This window comes from Crinia signifera, chromosome 7 (genome assembly GCF_055691185.1).
Source record: "Crinia signifera chromosome 7, ASM5569118v1, whole genome shotgun sequence".
NCBI classification, from domain to species: domain Eukaryota; kingdom Metazoa; phylum Chordata; class Amphibia; order Anura; family Myobatrachidae; genus Crinia; species Crinia signifera.
In genome coordinates, this window is record NC_139223.1 from 172,360,201 (window position 1) to 172,387,200 (window position 27,000).

Sequence of the window (27,000 nt, forward strand, 5' to 3'; positions counted from 1 at the left end):
TTACTGTAAAATCTTTATTTCAGAGATAAACATTAGTCATGTTGCTTTTCCTATCTATGCACTGTTCAGTAAACCTATTATGGAATGTCATTAGTCGGATTTAGGTTTAATTAGAAATGTATCCAACATGCCAGGGTTTAATCTGAGCAATGCAAATGTCCAAATTTACATTAATGTACAAAATTACAATAACAATCTTCTTGCTTTATAATAAATATTTCACATATTGGCAGTGTAGTAAAATACTAAAAGAGGTTGACAGACAGGGGAATTAGTGCTTGGGAATGTAACTGGAATTGATGCCGTTGTAGAGGGGAGGAGATAGACAAGGGGTGTTAGACACTGCAGGGGAATTGATGCTGTTGCAGAGGTGAGGACGTAGACAGGGGTGTTAGAAGCTTCAGGGGAATTAATGCCATTGCAGAGGGGATGAGGTAGACAGGGGTATTAGACGATGCAGAGGAATTGATGCCGTTGCAGAGAAGAGGAGGTAGACAGGGGTGTTAGACGCGGCAGGGGAATTAATGCCATTGCAGAGGGGAGGAGGTAGACAGGGGTGTTAGACGATGCAGAGGAATTGATGCCATTGCAGAGAGGAGGAGGAGGTAGACAGGGGTGTTAGACGCGGCAGGGGAATTGATGCTGTTGTAGAAGTAAGGCAGTAGACAGGGGTGTGAGACGCTGCAGGGGAATTGATGCCTTTTCAAAGGGGAGGAGATAGACAAGGGGTGTTAGACACTGCAGGGGAATTGATGCTGTTGTAGAGGGGAGGAGGTAGACAGGGGTGTGAGACACTGCAGGGGAATTGATGCTGTTGTAGAGGGGAGGAGGTAGACAGGGGTGTGAGACACTGCAGGGGAATTGATGCCGTTGCAGAGGGGAGGAGATAGACAAGGGGTGTTAGACACTGCAGGGGAATTGATGCTGTTGTAGAGGGGAGGAGGTAGACAGGGGTGTTAGCCGATGCAGGGGAATTGATGCCGTTGCAGAGAGGAGGAGGTAGACAGGGGTTTTAGATGTGGCAGGGGAATTGATGCTGTTGTAGAAGTGAGGAGGTAGACAGGGGTGTTAGACGTGGCAGGTGAATGGATGCCGTTGCAGAGAGGAGGAGGTAGACAGGGGTTTTAGATGTGGCAGGGGAATTGATGCTGTTGTAGAAATGAGGAGGTAGACAGTGGTGTTAGACGTGGCAGGGGAATGGATGCCGTTGCAGAGGGGAGGAGGTAGACAGGGATGTTAGACACTGCAGGGGAATTGATGCTGTTGTAGAAGTGAGGAGGTAGACAGGGGTGTTAGACGTGGCAGGGGAATTGATGCCGTTGCAGAGGGGAGGAGGTAGACAGGGGTATTAGACGCTGCAGGGTTTTGCCCCAATACCAGCTGAGGTTCATCCATGTCTGGTCTTATAAGCTCCAGCCAGGGAACTTTCTGGGTGGAGATGGGAAAATCGCCCCAGGGTCCAAATGGGAAATATGTTCCGATAGGAGGTGTAACTGATTGCACAGCTCTTGTTAAACACGCCTGATATATTCTCCTGGAAGGGACAAATGAGAGGAGGTTAGGAGTTGCTTCTGAGTGTAATGACCCCCATCCTCCCCCTTCCTTAAGTATGGCCTATCTCCTGGGGAGGGGCCGTTTACCTATTGTCCTTTACCTTATTTTTCCTTTTGCTCTAAGCTGGCACCTACCCTACCTGACTCCTCCCTGCAGCAATTATGTCTCTCTTATGTGGGGGCACAGGCTGAGCTTTTATCCTCATTCGTTGCTATTTGCAGCTCATTCTCTTTTAGTGATCTGCCTGTGGAAGTCTCAGTGGTGACCAGGAATGGTGTCCATGTAAGGGTGACAGCCATATATTTTGGGAAACGTGCGAGTAGAATCCATATGGGCTTACTAAGTAATTACACAAAAGTCCATGCTATGAACAACTCTCATTATATAGTCAATAGGTAAAGACAACAGGGGGAATTCAATTGGGCGTGAGGATTTGACTGCAAAAAACCCTTGCAGACCTCAGGCCCACTTGTGGATTACCCCAGACATGTGTGCTACTGATACCTGTGGTATTTAATTTTTTAAATAGTGCACACAGAAGGAAGAAACTGCATCAGAAGAAGAGTAATTATAGACTAATTAAGCAATTGGAATCTTCCAATTGCTTAATTAGTCAAAGGGGGGTATGGGATTGCCGCAACAGTTCCAAAGTGAGTCCTGATGATTTTTCCTAACAACAATCATTTATGGACAAAAATCAAACTCTGGGTGTTACAAGAAAAAAAAGATGCGATGGATGCGATGATCCCTATAGAAATCACTGTATCTCATTTTCTCTCCTGCAATTGAATAGGAAAAAACCCTTTTCAAAACTCTGTGCACAATTGTATATGCCCCTATGTGGTAAGTGGACTTTAGTTTATTGGAAAGACCCTAGATGTACATTACACTATGTGGGGCAGATCTGTTGACGCATGATCTACCGCCAGTACGGCTTCCAGTTGCATTACAGGATAGGTGTCCTGTGGCATTACAGGATGTGTGTCCCTCAGCATTACAGGATGTGTGTCCCGCTGCATTTCAGGATGTGTGTCCCTCAGCATTACAGGATGTGTGTCCCTCAGCATTACAGGATGTGTCCCCTCAGCATTACAAGATGTTTTTCACCTCAGCATTACAGGATGTGTGTCCCTCAGCAATACAGGATGTGTGTCCCTCAGCATTACAGGATGTGTGTCCCTCAGCATTACAGGGTGTGTGTCCCGCTGCATTTCAGGATGTGTGTCCCTCAGCATTACAAGATGTGTCTCCCTCAGCATTACAGGATGTGTCCCCTCGGCATTACAAGATGTTTTTCACCTCAGCATTACAGGATGTGTGTCCCTCAGCAACACAGGATGCGTGTCCCTCAGCAACACAGGATGCGTGTCCCTCAGCATTACAGGATGCGTGTCCCTCAGCATTACAGGATGCGTGTCCCTCAGCATTACAGGATGCGTGTCCCTCAGCATTACAGGATGCGTGTCCCTCAGCATTACAGGATGCGTGTCCCTCAGCATTACAGGATGCGTGTCCCTCAGCATTACAGGATGCGTGTCCCTCAGCATTACAGGATGCGTGTCCCTCAGCATTACAGGATGCGTGTCCCTCAGCATTACAGGATGCGTGTCCCTCCGCATTACAGGATGCGTGTCCCTCAGCATTACAGGGTGTGTGTCCAGCAGCATTACAGGATGTGTGTCCCTCAGCATTACAGGATGTGTGTCCCTTAGCATTACAGGGTGTGTGTCCCTCAGCATTACAGGATGTGTGTCCCTCAGCATTACAGGATGTGTGTCCCTCAGCATTACAGGATGTGCGTCCCTCAGCATTACAGGGTGTGCGTCCCTCAGCATTACAGGGTGTGCGTCCCTCAGCATTACAGGGTGTGCGTCCCTCAGCATTACAGGGTGTGCGTCCCTCAGCATTACAGGGTGTGTGTCCCTCAGCATTACAGGGTGTGTGTCCAGCAGCATTACAGGGTGTGTGTCCAGCAGCATTACAGGATGTGTGTCCCTCAGCATTACAGGATGTGTGTCCCTCAGCATTACAGGGTGTGTGTCCCTCAGCATTACAGGATGTGTGTCCTGCTGTATTACAGGATGTGTGTCCCTCAGCATTACAGGATGTGCGTCCCTCAGCATTACAGGGTGTGTGTCCCTCAGCATTACAGGGTGTGTGTCCCTCAGCATTACAGGGTGTGTGTCCCTCAGCATTACAGGGTGTGTGTCCCTCAGCATTACAGGGTGTGTGTCCAGCAGCATTACAGGATGCGTGCCCCTCAGCATTACAGGCTGCGTGTCCCTCAGCATTACAGGATGTGCGTCCGCTGCATTACAGGATGTGTGTCCCGCTGTATTACAGGATGTGTGTCCCTCAGCATTACAGAGTGTGTGCCCCGCTGTATTACAGGATGTGTGTCCCTCAGCATTACAGGATGTGTGTCCCTCAGCATTACAGGATGCCTCAGCATTACAGGATGTGTGTCCCTCAGCATTACAGGATGTGTGTCCCGCTGTATTACAGGATGTGTGTCCGCTGCATTTCTGCTTGCAGTCTATTTATGTGCAAGTAGAAATCAACCTAGTGGAACTGTGCTTATGTGCCGGATTCTACAAATCAAGATGCTGCTGTGGGTCTTCTGACTGCCGACAATCCAAAAGCCAGCATCACGATACTATGCCCTGATAGTATAAATGATTGCTGCCTACTGGCTGAAATTCTTGCACAGCTTGAATCCCACTAACTAGTACACAAGCCCCTGGTGTTTGCCGATTAGCTGGATGTCTTACCTGGGGCCAGTCTCCGTTGCCAAGTTGCTTCTCCAGTAGCAGCCTGATGCCTCTCTCCAACACAGTAACATTTGGAAACCTGCGTGACACAGGAGTACAGACCACAATTATATATTACAGACCTCATCATAGGAGATCCTCAAAGGGGTGATACTAACGGATTCAGTACTGAATCCCGGCGGTCGGGATCCCGGCGTTCAGAATCCCGACGGCGGAATCCCGACAGCCAAAATCCCGACAAGGGGGGGACGTGGATCGCCCCCCCTTGTGGGCTCGCTGCGCTCGCCACGCAGCAGGCCCGGTGCCTCGCTACGCTCGGCACACTAATTTATTCTCCCTCCAGGGGTGTCGTGGACACCCACGGAGGGAGAATGTGTCGGGATTTCGGCGGTCGGGATTCTGAACGCCGGGATCCCGACCGCCGGGATTTTAACTGCATCCCATACTAACATAGGAAGAAAATCAAAGCCACAAGTAGCGCAGTATTCTGCTGGTGTTCATAGGACTTTCTGCCATCATTTGAAAAACAAAAACTTTTATTGTAACTTCAAAACCGACTGAATGTCACAGGGGTCCCCGTGGACACTGTAGGGGAAATTTAGTAAGATGTGTATTCTACTTTACATGTGATGTTGCTATGGGCAACCAATCAGATCCTGTCTACTATCTCCTAGAGCTGGGGTAGCCGACCCTAGTCCTCGAGAGCTACCAATAGTGCATGTTTTGCAGGTCTCCTCACAGAATCACAAGTCAGCTAATTAGCTCCATCTGTGGATCTTTTAAAATGTGTCAGTGATTAATGAGTGCAGCTGTGCAGCAGCTAGGTTGTCTGGAAAATTTGAACTGTTGGTAGCTCTCGAGGGCTAGGGTTGGCTACCACTGTCCTAGAGGGTGCTCATAAAATAAAAAGTAGGTTCTGATTGGTTTCCCATAGCAACATCACATGTGAAGTAGAATACACATCTTAGTAAATTTCCCCCTGTATGTGGAACCGAGTGGATCGACACATATGTCGACTTTGCTACTGTCGACCAGGTTCCCGTCTATGCTTTCCTCCGTCGACATACCGCCACTGTCTATGTAAACTCGGATGACTGAGAATCTGTCGGCACATGTCGGGTCAAAAAACAGTGAAAAAACCCATGTTGACCTCGCGACCTGTCGACACAAAGTCATGTTGACTGTTTCACCTGTACATTCTATATGTTGGTATTTTGACCTTGTCGGGATCTTAAATGTCGGGATTTTGTCTTTGTCTGGATTTTAAATGTCGGGATTTTGACCCATTCAGGATTTTGACCCTGTCGGGATTTGACTGCATCCCCTCAGCGCTATCCGTCCTTTGTAGGTGAACTGCAGCCTTTTAAATAAAAACCAAATGTACCAGTATCTCACATTCACTTCCTTGCCTGTCAGACCAACTCTCTGCACCCCAGATCCAGGCAGTGTATCATGCACCACCACACACAGATGGGACGCTGGTCGTCAGGACACACCCACCATGGATAAACAATCCAGCATTGTCAATCATTATGTCAGAGTCTGGCGCAGATAAACGCACCTAACCGCCATCAGGCCCAGCAGCGCCCAGCAAGTGTTGTGGATCTGGGAGCTGGCACTCTGCACGTATCTCCGCTCTTCGCAGGACTCAAAATCTTCACCCCAGCCCCCATCCTCCATCTGTCTTGAGAGCAGAAAGTCGCAGGCGCGGGTGACCTCCGGGCACCTAGACGGGTACAAGACGAGAGGTGAATATAAACCACAGCGACCAGGCGTAGAATGTGCTATTAAGCCCTGTCTGTACAGCAGACATCAACAGTGTCTGTGTCGACACAATATGCTCAATATTGAAAAGGTCACAGTGGACAAAAGGTTGACACATAGGTCGACATAAGTTTTTGTGTATTTTTATATTTTTTTGAACTTTTAAATGTTTTTCCATCCACGTGAGCTCAGGTTGGGAACCAAGAAATCATAATGAAGAGGGACGTCCAGGAATAGAGCGTTGTGTCCCTCCTGGGAGGTATGTGGATGATGAATGGTGAATAAATATTATGGAACATGTTAGCATCTCATTTTCTATCACTTGTAAAGTGCATCCTGGTATAATATATCAATCATGCGCTACCGTAGTGCTAAAGATCGGACATCTTCATCCTGGAAAATACAGCAACTTAATCCAGGACTATGGATTAGAATTATTCTATAATCAGAATATAAGATACAGAGACAGACGTCTCTCCACCCCCCCCCCCCCCCCCCCCCGCGGATGGCATCATATGGCGGTGGTCAGAAGACCGACAGCAGCATCCATATGCTACACCTACCATCCTGACCCTAACTCCCCTTTCAGCCTTCCCGGTACTTGTTTCCTAGCACGGAGCCACCGATTTTGATTGTATCCATCGGGTCGGAAAAATCGCGTTGATCGCATCGCATGCCAACCAAATCGCATGCGATGCGATCGACTGGATTTTTACATTGGAATCAATGTAAAATGGTCCCTGAGACCCGATTTTACATTGATTTCAATGTAAAAAGCCCCAAAACCCCCCATTTTAATACCAAACCCCCCCCTCTTGTTTGAAATGCCCCCCCATTGTTAACGCCACCCCGCTATTGACGCCAACCCGAAGCGTGGCGAGCGCAGCGAGCCGGCGAGGGGCGTCGGTACACGTCCTCCGACCTTTTCATACCCCCACTAGCCACGTCGGCGTGGAGTCGATTTTATAAAGTGTGGCGAGCGCAGCGAGCGGACGCGCATAACTTCACAGGTATACGCATCCCCTCGCCACGCTTCGGGCTCGGTGGCTCGCTGCGCTCGCCACACTTTATAAAATCGACTCCACGCCGACGTGGATAGTGGAGGTATGAAAAGGTCGGAGGACGCGTACCGACGCCGCTCGCCACGCTTCGGGTTGGCATCAATAGTGGGGTGGCGTTAATAATGACGGGGGCATTAAACATACTTTGCGACCTTTGAAAAAGCCACAAGCTAGTGGCGAAACGCGTCAGGTGCAGCCCCCCACCTCTGTGTTATTGGATCGTTTTATGACCTCCACCATCTGCCGTTTGGGATCACCATTCCTATTTGTCTCTGGAACCCTTCATAGATACAGAACTCCAGGTGAGCCCTGCCATCCCAGCCACCTGTGGAGACTGTGTCCCATCCCAAGCAGGACCGACCATTGGGTCCCACCACCTTCTCCATCCACCAGAGTGACCGGGGTGAACAGCCATCCACACCTCCAGGTGAGCCACCAACATCATAGCCACCTGTTTTGAGGTCCAGGATCCCCACATTAGGGTCACACTTGGAGAACTTACACCTCTCCTTTCTATTTGAGTGTGCTAAAACAGCAGTGACTCTTATCCATTCAAGTCACACAAAGGAGTTTTCTACTGTATGGGTACAGAGTGCCCCACCTTTCACAAAAATACCCCTGAAGGGCCCAGGACATAGGGACATATCCGGAACCCCCCTCACTGACTCCTCCAGCGGCATCAAGCAGCTCTCCGCGATATAGTGAGGACCAGTGAACCGGCATCCCATCAACCCTCACCCACTCCCACTTGGCAGACCACCTACTAAAAAGTGCACTTACCAATCGGACAGACACTATCTGGGCAGTGTCCCAGGTGCTTTTCTCGATCCAACCACAGAGTGAGATCTATTTTAATATTTCATCAATGTTTTTATTTCAATGTATGTATTGTATGTATAATTGTGTTATTTAAATTGGTATATAAAGACACTTTTTTTATATTCAACCCTAAATTGTGTTCATTGTAACCCTAGCGCTGCTTCTCTGTATATTATACTTTGCAACTATATTCAATGTGAAATTGGCCATATTGGCACCTATGTAAAATTGCGTTGATCGCATCGCGGGCCATTATAATGGCCCGCGATCAACCCGATTTTCACTTTAAAAATAATTTAACATTAAAGTCTATGGAAAAATCGCGTCGGTCGCATCACGGCCCCTTATTAAGGGCCGCGATGGACGCGATCAACGCGATTTTCTCTTTCACCGGCAAATTAGCTGGTGATTGACAGAAAATCGGGTCCATCGCATTGATTGTATGCCTTAAGTACCTTAAAGTTAAGGCATACAATCAACGAGATGGGCGCCGTGCTAGGAAACAAGTACCGCCTTCCCTAACTCCCACCCCTTGGAATCTAACCCTAACCCTTCCTTCTTAGTATCCAACCTTGACCCCCCCGCCCCTGCGACTAACCCCCTTAGTACCCAACTGTAACCCTCCTGTCTTAGGCCCTTATTCTGATCTGTGCGGCCGGAGCCGCATACGTTGCTCCGGCCGCACAAACCAATCCCCGCCTACAAGACGGATCGCCACGGCCGTCCGTACGCGGACGGCTGGCGATCCGCATGAAAATGGTGGGGCGTACGCCTCCACCATGGTGGGAGCTGCCCCCTGCATTCGATGGTCGACGACCATCGAAGGCAGGGCCGCACGCTCCACCAGCTCACGCAAGCTTAGACCACACGGACAATCGTCCGTGTGAAAGCTTGTATGGGGGCGGAGAGCTGACATCCGGCGATGTCAGCTTTCCGCCCCCATCACTGGCGTCATAGCCTCATTACCATGCATACGCCCCGCGTTTGCATGGGAACGCCCATGAAACGCGGGGCGTATGCATAGGGAAATGAGGCTATTAAGCCCCTCACGCCCCTATACGCCCCCTTTGCGGCGTATAAAATTTTTGTGCGGCGATTTCGCCTGCACATGCGCAGAGTGACCTCTGCGCATGTGCAGAGTGAAAACATCGGCGGTACGGCCGCACGCGGGCCGTACCGCCGAGATCAGAATAAGGGCCTTAGTGCTGAACCCTAATCCCCTCCCGGCAGCCTAACCCGAACCTCCCCTGTACTGCCTAACACCCCCCCCCCCACCCTCCCATGGCCTAACGCTAACAATCCCTCGCATACACACAATTGGGATGCCGACAGTCAGGATTCCGGTGCCGTTATTGTGACCAGTAGCGGTATTCCAGTGTTAGGGTTCTGACTGCCGGTATCCCGAACGCTGGTATGCTGCTGGATCATTTCTACGCCAGAGGTGTTACATTACTTCTTCCAAAAAGTACTTACCCATTAGGATATTTCTGTCCCATGCATGCAAAGGCCTCCAGACCAAACCAGGTGCCATAGGTAAAGCAGACGCCCCAGGACCTGCGTAACATACCAGCATTACTACATGTAAATGGCGACACACGACTCTGCACTTGGACGGACGGCTTAGCTAGCGCTTACCCTTCCCAGGAGCCATCCTTTCTCTGCAATGTGTGGCAGTATTCCAGGCCACGCCGGAGAGTATCACTAAGGGAAGGAATAGAATAATCAGTTTGTTTCATTTACCAAACGACGCTACAACACACACACTAAATGTAATAATGTTTCCGCACAGTGCGTCTAATTCAGATCTGATCGCAAATTTGTTATCAAAATGGACAAAACCATGCTGCGCTGCAGGTGGGGCAGATGTAACATGTGCAGAGAGAGTTAGACTGGGGGGGGGAGTTATTTTTTTCCGTTATTTTGTTTCTTACACTGCAATTTAGATTTCAGTTGTGCATGCGTTGAGGACTAAGCCGCTGCTAAAAGACTGCCAACTCTCTCTTACGGCTTCCACGTGAATGTATGAGTCTCCTAGTCACTACAGCGGTTCCCCCTGGAGACAATCCCACGTCAAAAGCAGGCAAGTGGCAGGAGAAGACCTCAGCAGTGGTGGGTTCTTTACCCACCATAGATATTCAGCAGCTGCTGCTGCAGAGAAGATGCCGGTATAATAAATTTAATAGTAAAAAAAATGAAAGCCCCAGTGCCCAATAGCGGCCGCAGAAATCAGCAGGAGGGGTTGTTAGAGCCAATCATACTGTTCCAAAACTCCAGTGCTCAGCCTCTACACGCCATCATGCTCCAAAGCTTCCCCATGGACGAAAGAAAAAATCCAGATTGCTGCTGGTTTCATTCGCCCCCCCCCCCCCCCAAGAATATCTATGAATGCGGTTCCCAAATTATTACACACCGTACATTGGCCCTTATTCAGATCTGATCGCAGTACAACTTTGTTCTCAAAATGGGCAAAACCATGTGCACTGCAGGTGAGGCAGATGTAACATGAATAGAGAGAGTTAGATTTGTTTGAGTTATTTTGTTATTGTGCAGGGTAAATACTGGCTGCATTATTTTTACACTGCAATTTAGATTTCAGGTTCAACACACCCCACCCAAATTTAACTCTCTCTATACATGTTACATCTGCCCCACCTGCAGTGCACATGGTTTTGCCCATTTTGAGAACAAATTTGGACTGCGATCAGATCTGAATAAGGGCCATTGTTTGTGAAAGGATACTGTACCCTTTATACATAGAGTGTGAGGGATAGGTGTATGGCTGCACCTGATATCCTGTGCTCTGTAGTCCGGATCCCATGCCTGGTAATGTCGGAGAGCTTGCATCACAGCAGATGTACATTCCACGTAGGTGTAATCAATCATAATGTCCCCTGGAATAAACATATTGCTGTAAAATGCCTTCCTGTGCGCTTACATCTTTATCAATCTTAGATCCTGTTATTCGGTGAAACCGCTGCTGTATCCGGTACTCACCAAACACCTCCGAGGGGTTGAGCAGTTCCAGCAAGCGGCCCCCACGTTTGGTTTCATACGTAGCGAATCCTCCATCAGAATTTCTCATACTGAGCAGCTGCCGATACACCGCGACATCGCATTACGGTCAGAATTACGGTAACACAAACATCAGCACTTTTACCAGACTCTTACCACGTCCACTGCGTCGCGTAACCGGTCCCTTGTAATAAGGTCAGATAAAAAGGGACAGTTTTCCTGCAGTAACAGAACAGATTTCAGCCCCTCGGCTGTACAGTCCGCCACGATCCAGCCGCAGTCCCGGGTGCTGAAGGGGAATCCTCCCTGCCAGACAGACAACGGTAAGTGAGACAGTGGCTAGAACTGTAATGTGCGACTATGGGCACTGAGGTAACAGGCTGTACCTTGTTCATTTGTCTGTAGTACTTCTTGTACTCCGGAGGGTTATCTGGTACCTGTAACACAGACAACACACATCACGTATCTTACAATCATAGCACAAAGGGGCTGATTCGGCCACTGTAGTGTCTGTGCTTCTTAAGACACAGCTTCACCGGCCCGAACATCTTGATTTTGCTGGCCACAGAGGGTTATGCAGATATCCGATGTTTAGACATGGAGCCTAATTCAGTTCATGTTGCTGGTCTGCGCATGGACGTAAACCCGCATGTGCGAACACTTGCCGGGCGTTTGCACGGCCAGGAGAGGGAGGGGTGCGGAGAGTGACCTGGGGCAGGGGAACGCCCAGTGAAACCGCTGGGCACTCTCCAGGGAATGCAGGTGGTCCAATGCCTACTCGGGACAGGCGGCTGACATCACAGTCTATAGCGGTCACTACACCGCACCTGGGAGATACGCAGGAACTCATGGGCCTTCTCCAAGCTCATGGTCATACACTACAACCTCCTGACACTCCACCAGCCTATAACGGTCACTACACCGCACCTGGGAGATACGTAGGAACTCATGGGCCTTCTCCAAGCTCATGGTCATACACTACAACCACCTGACTCACCAGCCTATAGCAGTCACTACGCCACACCTGGGCGATACGCAAACTCATGGGCCTTCTCCAAGCTCATGGTCATACACTACAACCGCCTGACACTCCAGTCTATAGCAGTCACTTCCCTACACCTGGGAGATATGCAAACTCATGGGCCTTCTCCAAGCTCATGGTCATACACTACAACCGCCTGACACTCCAGTCTATAGCAGTCACTACGCCACACCTGGGAGATACGCAAACTCATGGGCCTTCTCCAAGCTCATGGTCATACACTACAACCTCCTGACACTCCACCAGCCTATAACGGTCACTACACCGCACCTGGGAGATATGCAGAAACTCATGGGCCTTCTCCAAGCTCATGGTCATACACTACAACCTCCTGACACTCCACCAGCCTATAATGGTCACTACACCGCACCTGGGAGATACGCAGGAACTCATGGGCCTTCTCCAAGCTCATGGTCATACACTGCAACCTCCTGACACTCCACCAGCCTATAACGGTCACTACCCCGCACCTGGGAGATACGCAGAAACTCATGGGCCTTCTCCAAGCTCATGGTCATACACTACAACCTCCTGACACTCCACCAGCCTATAATGGTCACTACACCGCACCTGGGAGATACGCAGGAACTCATGGGCCTTCTCCAAGCTCATGGTCATACACTACAACCTCCTGACACTCCACCAGCCTATAATGGTCACTACACCGCACCTGGGAGATACGCAGAAACTCATGGGCCTTCTCCAAGCTCATGGTCATAGACTACAACCTCCTGACACTCCACCAGCCTATAATGGTCACTACACCGCACCTGGGAGATACGCAGAAACTCATGGGCCTTCTCCAAGCTCATGGTCATAGACTACAACCTCCTGACACTCCACCAGCCTATAATGGTCACTACACCGCACCTGGGAGATACGCAGGAACTCATGGGCCTTCTCCAAGCTCATGGTCATACACTACAACCTCCTGACACTCCACCAGCCTATAATGGTCACTACACCGCACCTGGGAGATACGCAGGAACTCATGGGCCTTCTCCAAGCTCATGGTCATACGTAGTGTGACTCACCAGCCTATAGCAGTCACTACGCCACACCTGGGTGATATGCAAACTCATGGGCCTTCTCCAAGCTCATGGTCATACACTACAACCTCCTGACACTCCAGTCTATAGCGGTCACTACGCCACACCTGGGAGATACGCAAACTCATGGGCCTTCTCCAAGCTCATGGTCATACACTACAACCTCCTGACACTCCACCAGCCTATAACGGTCACTACACCGCACCTGGGAGATACGCAGGAACTCATGGGCCTTCTCCAAGCTCTTTTGCATTGGTTTCTTTTTTTGAGCTCCAGCCTGCAAAAAATAAAATAACACTTACACAGAGTATATAGAGTGTATACTGGCGGCTAGAGCTGACTAAATGTATGAGGCATTAACCAATGAAAGTTTAATATTTTATTGGATGAGCGTACCGTACCTCCAGAAACGCCTGTACGGCAAAGGCCGTGTCCCAAACCTGGGATCCGTTTGTGCCCTGAACACAAAGAAAATAGGTCAGAGAAATATCAGTCACCAATGCTATAACACAAAGACCAGCGAGGTGCTGATGGTAATGAGATATTGGACCCAGTTTAATATAATGACCAGCAGCATATGGGAACTTGGTATAAAATAATCTGGGTTCCACTGGTCCCACTGGTCCCAGCATGGGAATTCCTTCCATGAAAGTTCTCTCTGGGATATGCCGGCCTGCAATATACTCACAGCCATGTAAACCCAATGCAGTCAGTAGCGATGGCAGAGAAGGGTTATTCACCATAGATATACATTATATACAGTATATCGTGCATATACGTTAAAACATCTTAAAAGTTTATCTGAAAAAGGTTGTACCCGCAGAGTACTATGGTTAGTACTGAGTGCGTTAAAAGTCTGGGACGTTGTTCGCGCTACTGTATCAGACTGTCAAGTGATGTCGGTTGGGGTATTTAAGGCGCTTATGGTGGGAGAAAGAGTTAAAATATAAATATAAATACGAGATGGGAATAAAAATAAAATGAACACTGTGCTTGCCTGTAAGGAAAAAAAGGGTAATTAGTAATAAGATGTTTACAGCTCCTTTTGGAGTGAATTTTGTTTGTGTGGATTTTTTCGGATGGCTTCCGGGGATCACGCTTGCGACTAACCACCTACACTGTCCCTAGCAATACCTCTCCTCCTCGTGGGTTCAGTGCGGTGCTTCGTCTTGATGTTGTTTGGCGTATCCGTCTCCCGGAGCTCCGTCCGTCCGGCTCGTACTACCGGAAGTTCGGGGTAGCGTGTTTCCGGCTCACGCTCCCAGCTCCAACGCGTTTCGAGCGGGTCACTCTTCGTCAAGGATAGTTGCCCCTTGCTGGGGTTTCTCTTTTATTTGTTAAAAACTTTATTTAAACTTTAAAAAGAACATTCTCAATCCCGGAAGTTGTCATCGGGAGAGAGGAAGTTGTTATTGATTTTGGGCGGCAAGCACATGTTTCTTTTGTATATAGAGAATAGTGGCAGATTTTGAAATGAAGTTATTTGATTGAAAATAGAATTGGGTAAAGTTATTTTAATTTCTTGATGATTCATGTACATATGGCTTTGTAATGGAGAATTTAGAGGGGAATTTTTTTAAAAGGAATTTTCATAAAATGGGGGGATTGATGGAGAGATTTTGGAGAAAGAAGGAATTTTATAAAGATAAGGGATTTTATAAAAATTAATTTAGGTCTATGTCTATATTGAGTCCAGATGGACTAAATTCTCCATTACAAAGCCATATGTACATGAATCATCAAGAAATTAAAATAACTTTACCCAATTCTATTTTCAATCAAATAACTTCATTTCAAAATCTGCCACTATTCTCTATATACAAAAGAAACATGTGCTTGCCGCCCAAAATCAATAACAACTTCCTCTCTCCCGATGACAACTTCCGGGATTGAGAATGTTCTTTTTAAAGTTTAAATAAAGTTTTTAACAAATAAAAGAGAAACCCCAGCAAGGGGCAACTATCCTTGACGAAGAGTGACCCGCTCGAAACGCGTTGGAGCTGGGAGCGTGAGCCGGAAACACGCTACCCCGAACTTCCGGTAGTACGAGCCGGACGGACGGAGCTCCGGGAGACGGATACGCCAAACAACATCAAGACGAAGCACCGCACTGAACCCACGAGGAGGAGAGGTATTGCTAGGGACAGTGTAGGTGGTTAGTCGCAAGCGTGATCCCCGGAAGCCATCCGAAAAAATCCACACAAACAAAATTCACTCCAAAAGGAGCTGTAAACATCTTATTACTAATTACCCTTTTTTTCCTTACAGGCAAGCACAGTGTTCATTTTAATTTTATTCCCATCTCGTATTTATATTTATATTTTAACTCTTTCTCCCACCATAAGCGCCTTAAATACCCCAACCAACTACCTAAAACTTTATTAAGGCTGCTAATATACGCAAGCGCAGTTACCTACCCCTATTCTGTCAAGTGATGTCATTTGGGGGCCATCATGGCCTCCTTTTTTCCAAACCCCATGGGTCATGCAGTCGGCCGATGGTGTCTGCACTAGTCTGACTAAGCGACAGGTCACATTTATTCTACATCACGGGGGGGCAGTAAGGATGGTGTAATATTTAGCATTACTGCCTCACAGCACTGAGGTCATGGGTTCTATCCCCACCATGGCCCTAACTGTGCGGAGTTTGTATATTCTCCCCGTACTTGCGTGGGTTTCCTCCGGGTACTCCGGTTTCCTCCCACAATCCAAAACTATACTGGTAGGTTAAATGGCTCCTAACAAAATTAACCCTAGAATGTCTGTGTGTGCGTGTACATGTGGTAGGGAATATAGAGTGTAAGCTCCACTGGGGCAGGGACTGATGTGAACGTTCAACTATTCCCTGTACAGCGCTGCGGAATATGTGTGCGCTATATAAGAAACTGATCATAAATAATATATAAATAAAAAAAATCTCTGTTGTCCTGGAATTTCATAAAACAATAATTACCTGCATTTTCATACCATCCAAGCCTAGCCTGCAAGAAGAAGATACTGTAAGATACACACCGAGGGAGTAATATAAGAGCAGAGACATTAACTGAACACTAAAGCGCAGCGAGTAACGAGGTTTTGCAGATGGGACATTTTTAAAAAAACAGTGGAAAGAACAACAGGGTGGGGGGGGGGGGGGGGTTATCAGATTCTCAGAACTAATGGGGCCTAGCCATAGGGCGATTTCAGGGCATTTTCTAAGCGATCTCACTTGGGGCCCGATTCTGGTTCAGTCGCAAAAGCAAACTCATTATTTAATGGACAAAACCATGCTGCACTGCAGGTGGGGCAGATGTAACATGTGCAGAGAGTTAGATTTGAGTGGGGTTTGTACTTCAAACTGATATCTATATTGCAGTGTAAGAATAAAGGGTACTTGTTTCCTAGCACGGCGCCCACGATTTTCATCTTCTGCCATCGTTTTGATCACATCGATTGCATCGCATCGCATGCGCCAAGATCGCATGTGATGCGATGCAATCAAAATGATTTTTAAATTGTACAGGCACCCTGATGGGTGATTACTATGTTACATGCACCCCCATTGTTAACGCCACCCCCACTATCAACGCCAACCCGAAGCGTGGCGAGCGCCGCGAGGGGCGGCAGTACGCGTCCTCCGACCTTTTCATACCCCCACTATCCACATCGGCGTGGAGTTGATTCTATATAGTGTGGCGAGCCCAGCGAGCCAGAAGCATGGCGAGCCCCGCGAGGGGACGTGGATTACTTCACATTTATTCCGCGTCCCCTCGCCACTCTTCTGGCTCGGTGGCTCGCTGCGCTCGCACTATATAAAATCAAATCCACGCTGACGTGGATAGTGGGGGTATGAAAAGGTCAGAGGACGCGTACCGCCGCCCCTCGCCGGCTCGCTGCGCTTCTGGTTGGCGTTGATAGTGGGGGTGGCGTTAACAATGGGGGTGCATTTAACATAGTAATCACCCATCAGGGTGCCTGTACAATTACAAATCGCATTGCATCGCATGCCATTGTAATGGCATGCGATGCGATATTAAAATTGTACAGTGCGGCTCTTAGGACCCGAAAATCGGGTCCCATCGCATACCTTAATTAGTGATATGCGAGGGCATAAGATGGGCGCCGTGCTAGGAAACAAGTACAGAATAAAGCGATTATTTACCCTGCACAGAAACATAATAATATCCAAATCTAACTCTCTCTGCACATGTTTACATCTGCCCCTCCTGCAGTGCAGCATGGGTTTTGTCCATTAAAGAATGAGTTTGCTTTTACGAGTGAACCAGAATCAAGCCCTACATCGCTCCGTGTGTAGGGGCCATAGCAATAGCGTTGTGCGTCCCGTGCTTTTCGCTCCCAAGGTTTCTTCCCCCTAATTGTAGATCTATTAATAAAATGAAACCATTGGTTATTCTCTGCAGCGCCATCGTTTTCTTATGCGCCAGTTTCCACAAATGTGCCCTGCGGTCGGCGCAAACCTCTGAATCCTCTCACCAAAGATAGTCTGGTATACGATCTACATGCTGCTGGAATGGCGGTGACTCCGGTCCATCTACGTGCCAGCGAACCAGCATATTGATCACCTTAGAGATCTGCAGGATAGAAGAGTCGGTCTCAGATCTACGTTTCCTAGAGCACGTCATTCAGATGCCGTCGGTGTAGGAGTCTGACACTCACCGGGCCAATGCTGATGCACTTTGTAAATCGATCATCGGCTGTCACATGGTCATAGAGTTCATGTACCGCGCGGCGTCGGAGGGCACCGATGTGGTAGGATTCATATATGTTCAACAGAACTGCAAACAAAGAGAGGACATCAGCTCCTCCTGTATGAGTAATTATGGGGCTCGCACTCAATATTACAGGGGTGTATGGCTACAACAGGTACCCCGTCCAAGGCTGACCAGCCACGGTGCTCATGGTACGGCCGGGGGACCTTATGTAAAAAGTGTCCCCTCGCTGTGGCATGACACTGCGGCCTGTTGGAGCCCGGTGCTGGTTTTAAAATACAGGGGACCCCCAGATTTTTTTGTCCCCCGTATTTTGGAACCAGGTCCGGCTCAATGAGCCCGGGGCTGGTTATGCTCAGGAGGGGGGACCCCACGCAATTTTTTTTTTTTTTTTTTTTTTATAGAAACCCAAAATCGCACATAAGCTCAAATTCGCACATTTTCATGCCTAAAAATCGCACATTTTCATGCCTAAAAATTGCACATTTTCATGCCGAAAATTCACCCATTATCGCACTCAATCGCACTTTTTAGCCTCTAATGCGCATCCCATTAAATATGCGAATTATGACTAAAAAGTGCGATTTCTGAAAGCGCGAAGAGCGGCGATGTGGACTGCGAAAAATATATGCGCTTTTCTCTCAGCCCATAGAATGTCACCCTAGATTAGTAATGCAAGAAGGTAAAACAAACCTATACATTGCATTCAAAGCAGAACACAATATAAAAGATTATTTAGTCATTTTCCCTACAAATCATATGACCTTTTCAAAATCTCTCCAGTATGGCTGCCAGTCTCACTCTCAGAGAGCTTAGATGAGTGGAAACGCACTGATTTCAGAGCTTCCTAGGCTAGACTGGGGGGGGGGGGGGGGGTGTTAGGCTCAGGGTTGGGGGTGGAGAGTAAAGGTGCGTTAAATCGAATGGCCAATACATCGATGCACCATCGGCCAGTGTGTATGAGCGATATACCTGTGAACGTCGTTCAGATATATCATGTCCGATGTGCACCACAGCCGATGTGTCCATGGTGCTGTATGTACGGGTGATCTGCTGACTGCCTGCAGTGCCGGGAGCCACCAGTGATTGACAGCTCAGTGGGCGGGCGCATGCAATTGTACCTGCCCATTTGTGTGTCAGTCCCAACGGATCAGGCAGCGTTTATGTAAAACACGCTGCCCGATCCATCTGTAGATCTGTGAAGCTAATAGGGTGTACCCAGCTTTAGGGTTAGGCTACAGGTAGGGTGGGGCAGGCACTAAAAAAAAGGGGGGGGGGGGTTTATGGGTGGTAGGGTTTGGTATTAGGTAGGAGGGTTTGGGTTGATGGGTAAGGGTATGTATACTTTCATTTGATTCATTATCAGGATTCCACCGAGGTTCCTCTGACGGCCGGCATGCTGCCCGCCGGTCATGCATTTTTACAATGGGCACACACTCACAATGCATACATCGGCCCTTACCATAAGCAGTATTAAGCAATGTACTATGGGGTGTGTACAGGTCACTGGAGGCAACATTATTCCTCTGCGCCGGCCAATTGATTCTGCTATAATCTTCCACATACAGCTCCTGAGGGGAGAATCATGTCTATAAGTACCACGTCCCCGCAGTGAAACAACACAATTCAGGTCTTCTCCCTCACTTGTCTTAAGCTGCAGATCAGGTCATCCTCGTGGGCACTCAGCCGTGTGGCATAACAGTAGCTCATGGGCAAATACACCTGTCTGCAGTGACACCAGAGGGTGCTGGGGTGAGCAGGGAACCACTCGGGAAGAAGCCTGAAAGACAGAATAAGAACAGGTGTGAGAGTGAGTGGCTGGGAGGAGAGTGGTCTGCAGAGGATGAGAGTGCGGTAGTGTGACAGCGAGAGGGAGCGGCTGGGAGGAGAGCGGTCAGCAGAGGATGAGAGTGCGGTAGTGTGACAGCGAGAGGGAGTAGGTGGGAGGAGAGCGGTCAGCAGAGGATGAGAGCTGGGTAGTGTGACAGTGAGAGGGAGTAGGTGGGAGGAGAGCGGTCAGTAGAGGATGAGAGCTGGGTAGTGTGACAGTGAGAGGGAGTGGCTGGGAGGAGAGCGGTCTGCAGAGGATGAGAGCTGGGTAGTGTGACAGTGAGAGGGAGTGCCTGGGAGGAGAACGGTCTGCAGAGGATGAGAGCTGGGTAGTGTGACAGCGAGAGGGAGTGGCTGGGAGGAGAGCGGTCTGCAGAGGATGAGAGTGCGGTAGTGTGACAGCGAGAGGGAGTGGCTGGGAGGAGAGCAGTCTGCAGAGGATGAGAGCGGGGTAGTGTGACAGCGAGAGGGAGTGGCTGGGAGAACGGTCTGCAGAGGATGAGAGTGGTGTAGTATGACAGCGAGAGGGAGTTGCTGGGAGGAGAGCAGTCTGCAGAGGATGAGAGTGGGGTAGTGTGACAGTGAGAGGGAGTGGCTGGGAGGAGAGCTGCCTGCAGAGGATGAGAGTGGGGTAGTGTGACAGCGAAAGGGAGTGGCCGAGAGGAGAGTGGTCTGCAGAGGATGAGAGCGGGGTAGTGTGACAGTGAGAGGGAGTGGCTGGGAGGAGAGCAGTCTGCAGAGGATGAGAGCTGGGTAGTGTGACAGTGAGAGGGAGTGGCTGGGAGGAGAGCAGTCTGCAGAGGATGAGAGTACGGTAGTGTGACAGTGAGAGGGAGTGGCTGGGAGGAGAGCGGTCTGCAGAGGATGAGAGTGCGGTAGTGTGACAGTGAGAGGGAGTGGCTGGGAGGAGAGCGGTCTGCAGAGGATGAGAGTGCGGTAGTGTGACAGTGAGAGGGAGTGGCTGGGAGGAGAGCGGTCTGCAGAGGATGAGAGTGCGGTAGTGTGAAAGTGAGAGGGAGTGGCTGGGAGGAGAGCGGTCTGCAGAGGATGAGAGTGCGGCAGTGTGACAGTGAGAGGGAGTGGCTGGGAGGAGAGCAGTCTGCAGAGGATGAGAGTGCGGGGTAGTGTGAAAGTGAGAGGGAGTGACTGGGAGGAGAGTGGTCTGCAGAGGGTGAGAGCGGGGTAGTGTGACAGCGAGAGGGAGTGGCTGGGAGGAGAGCGGTCTGCAGAGGATGAGAGCTGGGTAGTGTGACAGCGAGAGGGAGTGGCTGGGAGGAGAGCGGTCTGCAGAGGATGAGAGTGCGGTAGTGTGACAGCGAGAGGGAGTGGCTGGGAGGAGAGCAGTCTGCAGAGGATGAGAGCGGGGTAGTGTGACAGCGAGAGGGAGTGGCTGGGAGAACGGTCTGCAGAGGATGAGAGTGGTGTAGTATGACAGCGAGAGGGAGTTGCTGGGAGGAGAGCAGTCTGCAGAGGATGAGAGTGGGGTAGTGTGACAGTGAGAGGGAGTGGCTGGGAGGAGAGCTGCCTGCAGAGGATGAGAGTGGGGTAGTGTGACAGCGAAAGGGAGTGGCCGAGAGGAGAGTGGTCTGCAGAGGATGAGAGCGGGGTAGTGTGACAGTGAGAGGGAGTGGCTGGGAGGAGAGCAGTCTGCAGAGGATGAGAGTGCGGTAGTGTGACAGTGAGAGTGAGTGGCTGGGAGGAGAGCGGTCAGCAGAGGATGAGAGCTGGGTAGTGTGACAGTGAGAGGTAGTGGCTGGGAGGAGAGCAGTCTGCAGAGGATGAGAGTACGGTAGTGTGACAGTGAGAGGGAGTGGCTGGGAGGAGAGCGGTCTGCAGAGGATGAGAGTGCGGTAGTGTGACAGTGAGAGGGAGTGGCTGGGAGGAGAGCGGTCTGCAGAGGATGAGAGTGTGGTAGTGTGACAGTGAGAGGGAGTGGCTGGGAGGAGAGCGGTCTGCAGAGGATGAGAGTGCGGTAGTGTGACAGTGAGAGGGAGTGGCTGGGAGGAGAGCGGTCTGCAGAGGATGAGAGTGCGGCAGTGTGACAGTGAGAGGGAGTGGCTGGGAGGAGAGCAGTCTGCAGAGGATGAGAGTGCGGGGTAGTGTGAAAGTGAGAGGGAGTGACTGGGAGGAGAGTGGTCTGCAGAGGGTGAGAGCGGGGTAGTGTGACAGCGAGAGGGAGTGGCTGGGAGGAGAGCAGTCTGCAGAGGATGAGAGTGGGGTAGTGTGACAGCAAGAGGGAGTGGCTGGGAGGAGAGCGGTCTTCGGAGGATGAGAGCGGGGTAGTGTGACAGTGAGAGGGAGTGGCTGGGAGGAGAGTGGTCTGCAGAGGATGAGAGGGCGGTAGTGTGACAGCGAGAGGGAGTGGCTGGGAGGAGGGTGGTCTGCAGAGGATGAGAGTGGGGTAGTGTGACAGCGAGAGGGAGTGTCCGAGAGGAGAGCGGTCTGCAGAGGATGAGAGTGGGGTAGTGTGACAGTGAGAGGGAGTGGCTGGGAGGAGAGCGGTCTGCAGAGGATGAGAGTGCGGTAGTGTGACAGTGAGAGGGAGTGGCTGGGAGGAGAGCGGTCTGCAGAGGATGAGAGTGCGGCAGTGTGACAGTGAGAGGGAGTGGCTGGGAGGAGAGCAGTCTGCAGAGGATGAGAGTGCGGGGTAGTGTGAAAGTGAGAGGGAGTGACTGGGAGGAGAGTGGTCTGCAGAGGGTGAGAGCGGGGTAGTGTGACAGCGAGAGGGAGTGGCTGGGAGGAGAGCAGTCTGCAGAGGATGAGAGTGGGGTAGTGTGACAGCAAGAGGGAGTGGCTGGGAGGAGAGCGGTCTTCGGAGGATGAGAGCGGGGTAGTGTGACAGTGAGAGGGAGTGGCTGGGAGGAGAGTGGTCTGCAGAGGATGAGAGGGCGGTAGTGTGACAGCGAGAGGGAGTGGCTGGGAGGAGGGTGGTCTGCAGAGGATGAGAGTGGGGTAGTGTGACAGCGAGAGGGAGTGTCCGAGAGGAGAGCGGTCTGCAGAGGATGAGAGTGGGGTAGTGTGACAGCGAGAGGGAGTGGTTAGGAGGAGATCGGTCGGCAAAGGATGAGAGTGCGGTAGTGTGACAGCGAGAGGGAGTGGCTGGGAGGAGAGCAGTCTGCAGAGGATGAGAGCTGGGTAGTGTGACAGTGAGAGGGAGCGGCTGGGAGGAGAGTGGTCTGCAGAGGATGAGAGCGGGGTAGTGTGACAGCGAGAGGGAGCGGCTGGGAGGAGAGTGGTCTGCAGAGGATGAGAGCGGGGTAGTGTGACAGTGAGAGGGAGTGGCTGGAAGGAGAGCGGTTTACAGAGGATGAGAGTGGGGTAGTGTGACAGCGAGAGGGAGTGGCTGGGAGGAGAGCAGTCTGCAGAGGATGAGAGCTGGGTAGTGTGACAGTGAGAGGGAGTGGCTGGAAGGAGAGCGTTCTGCAGAGGATGAGAGTGCGGTAGTGTGACAGCGAGAGGGAGTTGCTGGGAGGAGGGTGGTCTGCAGAGGACGAGAGCGGGGTAGTGTGACAGTGAGAGGGAGTGGCTGGAAGGAGAGCGGTTTACAGAGGATGAGAGTGGGGTAGTGTGACAGTGAGAGGGATGTAGGAGCGGCACGATGACATCACATAGTTACATGTAGACGTATTACACACCACATCTCTGGGAAGAGCGTGTTCATTCCTTCCCAGCTGTATACATTGAGCACAGCCAGCCAGAACTTCCCCCAAGAGGGAATGCCAACGGCGCCACCTGCAATAAACGGGATCGCATCAGATAGGAATAGACGGATGGGGAGAATGCAATGACAGGGACAGCGAAGGTACAATCATTGTATATTCAGCACGGTTAGAACATTGCTCTGAGCTTTAAGGTGCTGAGAATCAATATAAGTGATTACAGGTAAAGCTGAGACAGCACCGAAGGAACGAGTATACAACTCACCCTTACTATGCAGATTGTTCCGAGCTCGCGTCAGGTCTGGGTCATCCTGAGACACTCCCAGGAGGCGCAAGGAGGAGTAACTTAAAGCTGTGCCGAAAACTGTGCTCTTATCTTCTATGTGCCTAAATCAGAGATAGAGGGTTACTACAAAATGACCGCTGGAAGGATAATCCTTCCTCCCTGTCATACAGATGTAGCCAAGCTCATCGTTACGACTAACATGTAGGATTATATTACGGTCATTTTCAGAGATTTAAAACCGATTGATTTAGTAAAGTCCAAAATGCCACATTAGATGCAGCTGCCCTGTGAGAACGTGTAAAATACATAATAGAGCATGTAAATGAAAAAACAACCAAATGCCCTCCTTCTCTTCTGTATGTGCCCGGTGCTACTAAGAATCGGGCACAGTCCTCCAGAGGGAGAAGACACCAGATGAGTTAAAAGTCCGTTAAGCCCTCCTACTGGGCAGCCAATCAGGGGCATTCTCTCATCTCACCGCATAGTTTAATAAGCCCTTTTAGAATATTGGAATACTGAAGCCCTTTTAGAAATCCACTGAAAGGCCTGCCAGTTATATTGCCTTATACTACCCTCATAAAGGTAATATAGGGTATACAGGAGTGCTTTTGTGTCTCGGTGTAAACCCTGTAACAATGACTAGATTGTATACGGTACTTACAGGCCCCACCCGCCATCGGGAAGCTGCACAGAACGCAAGTAGCGCACCATCTCCTTCTTGGTAGAGTCCGGGAGCGGAGTCTGAGTCACATGACAAGCAATCAGGAGACCTAGGAATAGGTCAAAGGATTTATAGCAAGTATTTCACCTGGAAATCAGTCTAAGATCACAAATATCTACAGCTAAAGAGTCTCACCCGGCATTAAGAATAACGGTCCCCCGTAGTCCCCAGCCCAATGTCCGTCTTCAGCTTGTAAAGCAGAATAGAATGTCATTCCATTTTCTGCCCCTTCCTGGGCTGTATGCGCCTTTGGTAAGTCCTTCAAAAAATCACTCTGTGCAGAGAAGAGAGAGTCATTTTACTGTTTCATGCATTTGTTACGCTCGGTCGGTGGACAACCTGAATAGTTTTTTAAGGGCCCAGCTAAGAATTGACTCTGTCCAGGAAGCCCACGTTACCCCTCTCAGGGACACACAGGTAGAAGGTTAGCTTTGGGCTATTGTTACTGATATACAGATGTGTCCTCATACATCATTGCTGCAGTCGCTCCAAACAGCCTTTCATGGCGCGTCTGGTCTCGCACGACTCTGCTACCGCCAAGTATCTTTTTTAAAACTTTTTACCTGAAAATGCATCTTTATCCCAATGTGATGTAACTAGGACGCAGGAGACTGTGCCGAGTAATGTGATATATAGACACTTGTATATATGTGCAAGGCAGATAGTCTAAGAATACAAAATGCTACGATTAAGCTGACAGCTTTTTTCCAGTACAAGTTGCATTGTGCTCCTTAAACAGACTCAGTCGCACACAGCTATAAGTGTGCATAGCAAATTAATTATCAGTTTCCCCATACGTTCTAGTCACATTGTGTTGCGTTTCGTCAAAAAAAGACACTTGAGACCTCTCAACACAGACACACAATGCACCTTCTAGGGAGACGGAGGAGGGACAGAGGGATGCGCGGCAAAAACTTTGGGGGCGTGGCCTGAAGGAAGAGGGCATGGCCTATACTCGTGGCTCCCTCGCGAGGCTGCGCCCCCGTTTTGACGCTATGGGGGCATGCCCCAGAGGCTCTGTAAACCTCTAGCCATGCCCCCAGCCTCCTGGCTGTGGGAATAGATGCTGTGCGTGCGTATTAAGGCTAAATACAGAATAATAAATAGGTGTTTAGCATTGATGAGGTACACTGTAGCTAGTCCTGCATTCATGTACTGGTTATAATTCAAACAATAAACCCCAGTATAATAGATTATTTGCAATCTTCTCATACTACATAGATTGTGTAATTGCCTACAAGGAACACATGAATCTACAGGCTGTGTCTGGGACTGCATGCTGAGACTTGTAGTTCCACAGTAGCTGTCAAGTCACAGATTGACTACCCCTGCCTTCTTGGGATTTGCTGTTTGTACTGCAGGTACGATCATTTCAGAACAGGACAACTCTATGGGTGAAATTTAATAGGATGAATTTTTTTGAAAGCGGCAATCATTTACACTTCAAAATCAAACTAGTTTTGCTGTGTAAATGATTGCCGCTTTAAAAAACTGGAGATTTCTTACCAAATCTCTCACTTTCTGAATCTCTCATCCTTTCACCCTATGTCTCTTTAACTACAAGATAACAGGGCTGCATATTCAGTTTCAGTACCGTATCCAGTCCTAGTGAATGTGCCTCCAGCACACTCTGGGTTCGGTCTTCACCCTCCACATAGCACCAGGTTTGCCTACCCTCCGAGCAAGAGAGGCGCCAGCGTGTCAGGTCTGTTGCTGGAGCAGTTGGGTAAGGGCCCCCCCTTCTGCGCAGCGACCTGGGAAGAAAATAGATAATGTAAGCATTTCCTGAGATGCACAGAGTGATATGCAACAGTAGGTGACAACCTTAGAATGTAATCTCTCACGGGCAGGGCCCTCTCTCCTCATGTGCTTTTCTTAGAATATATGAATATATATCTCTGCCATCCTAATAATTGCGTCAGCGTCCTGTCCCCTGATGGAACATTCTTTGATTACCACGTACTTGTCCGTAATTGCCTTGTGGGCCCTACACACACAGCAATATACAGGCATTTTCTGAGCGATGTTACTTAATTTAACTACTTCGCTCAAAAAATACCCCTACATCGCTGTGTGTGTGTGTGTAGGGATGATAGCGCTGTGCATCGCTATCGCTCGGCGATTAATAACCAGCGCGCTGGTTATTAATCGGATGGGGCCAGTGTTCTCACTGGAACACTGGCGCTGAACAGCTGAGCAATCTAGTATCGCTCAGAACGCTCATCTACACACCTCGCTACGTGTGTAGGCCCCATAAGAGTCATTTGTTATTTTCTTGTTTTTTGCTCATGTATTCTCAGGTGCTGGCGCCATATAGATAAACGATAATAATAATAATAAAATGCTGTACAAGTACTGTATGTATCCAAAGTCCTGATTTTGTAGCATGGACAGATTTGTGTCTAGTTGATATATATACAACGATTTCATACTCACATCCCCTCACTCATATCTCTTCTGTCTCTGGTTTATGTGCAGACAGTGTCTGTGACTGTATTATCAGCATTGGATCCAAATTTCTCAAATGAATAGGTATTGCCTCCAAACACACATGTATATTGGGATTTGTAGTTCTCTTAGGTGGTTGTTTAGGATGCAACAACCTGTAAACGACTACAATCCCCACAGTGCACCGCGCCGCCTGATCCTGCGTCACCCTAGGCTGACATGAGCTCAGTCAGTTGGGACCAATCACAGGAGTGCTGCGTGGTCAAACACAACCAA

General features: G+C 49.5%; 1 protein-coding gene across 1 annotated transcript; it reads right to left on the bottom strand.

Moving 5' to 3' along the window:
- On the bottom strand, positions 1-26,971 carry LSS (lanosterol synthase). The gene is made up of 22 exons (XM_083154385.1): positions 26,713-26,971; positions 25,871-26,030; positions 24,412-24,550; positions 24,217-24,325; positions 23,535-23,656; positions 23,246-23,342; positions 19,425-19,560; positions 19,243-19,351; positions 17,728-17,846; positions 17,545-17,642; positions 16,025-16,052; positions 13,474-13,530; positions 13,278-13,349; positions 11,368-11,418; positions 11,138-11,287; positions 10,964-11,060; positions 10,755-10,860; positions 9,605-9,670; positions 9,443-9,523; positions 5,887-6,051; positions 4,326-4,404; positions 1-1,534 (listed from the first exon to the last, which is right to left on the bottom strand). The coding sequence occupies exons 1-22, from the start codon at positions 26,724-26,726 to the stop codon at positions 1,388-1,390; spliced, it is 2,202 nt and encodes a 733-aa protein (XP_083010511.1). The 5' UTR covers positions 26,727-26,971; the 3' UTR covers positions 1-1,387.
- Between the last annotated feature and the right edge of the window lie 29 nt (positions 26,972-27,000).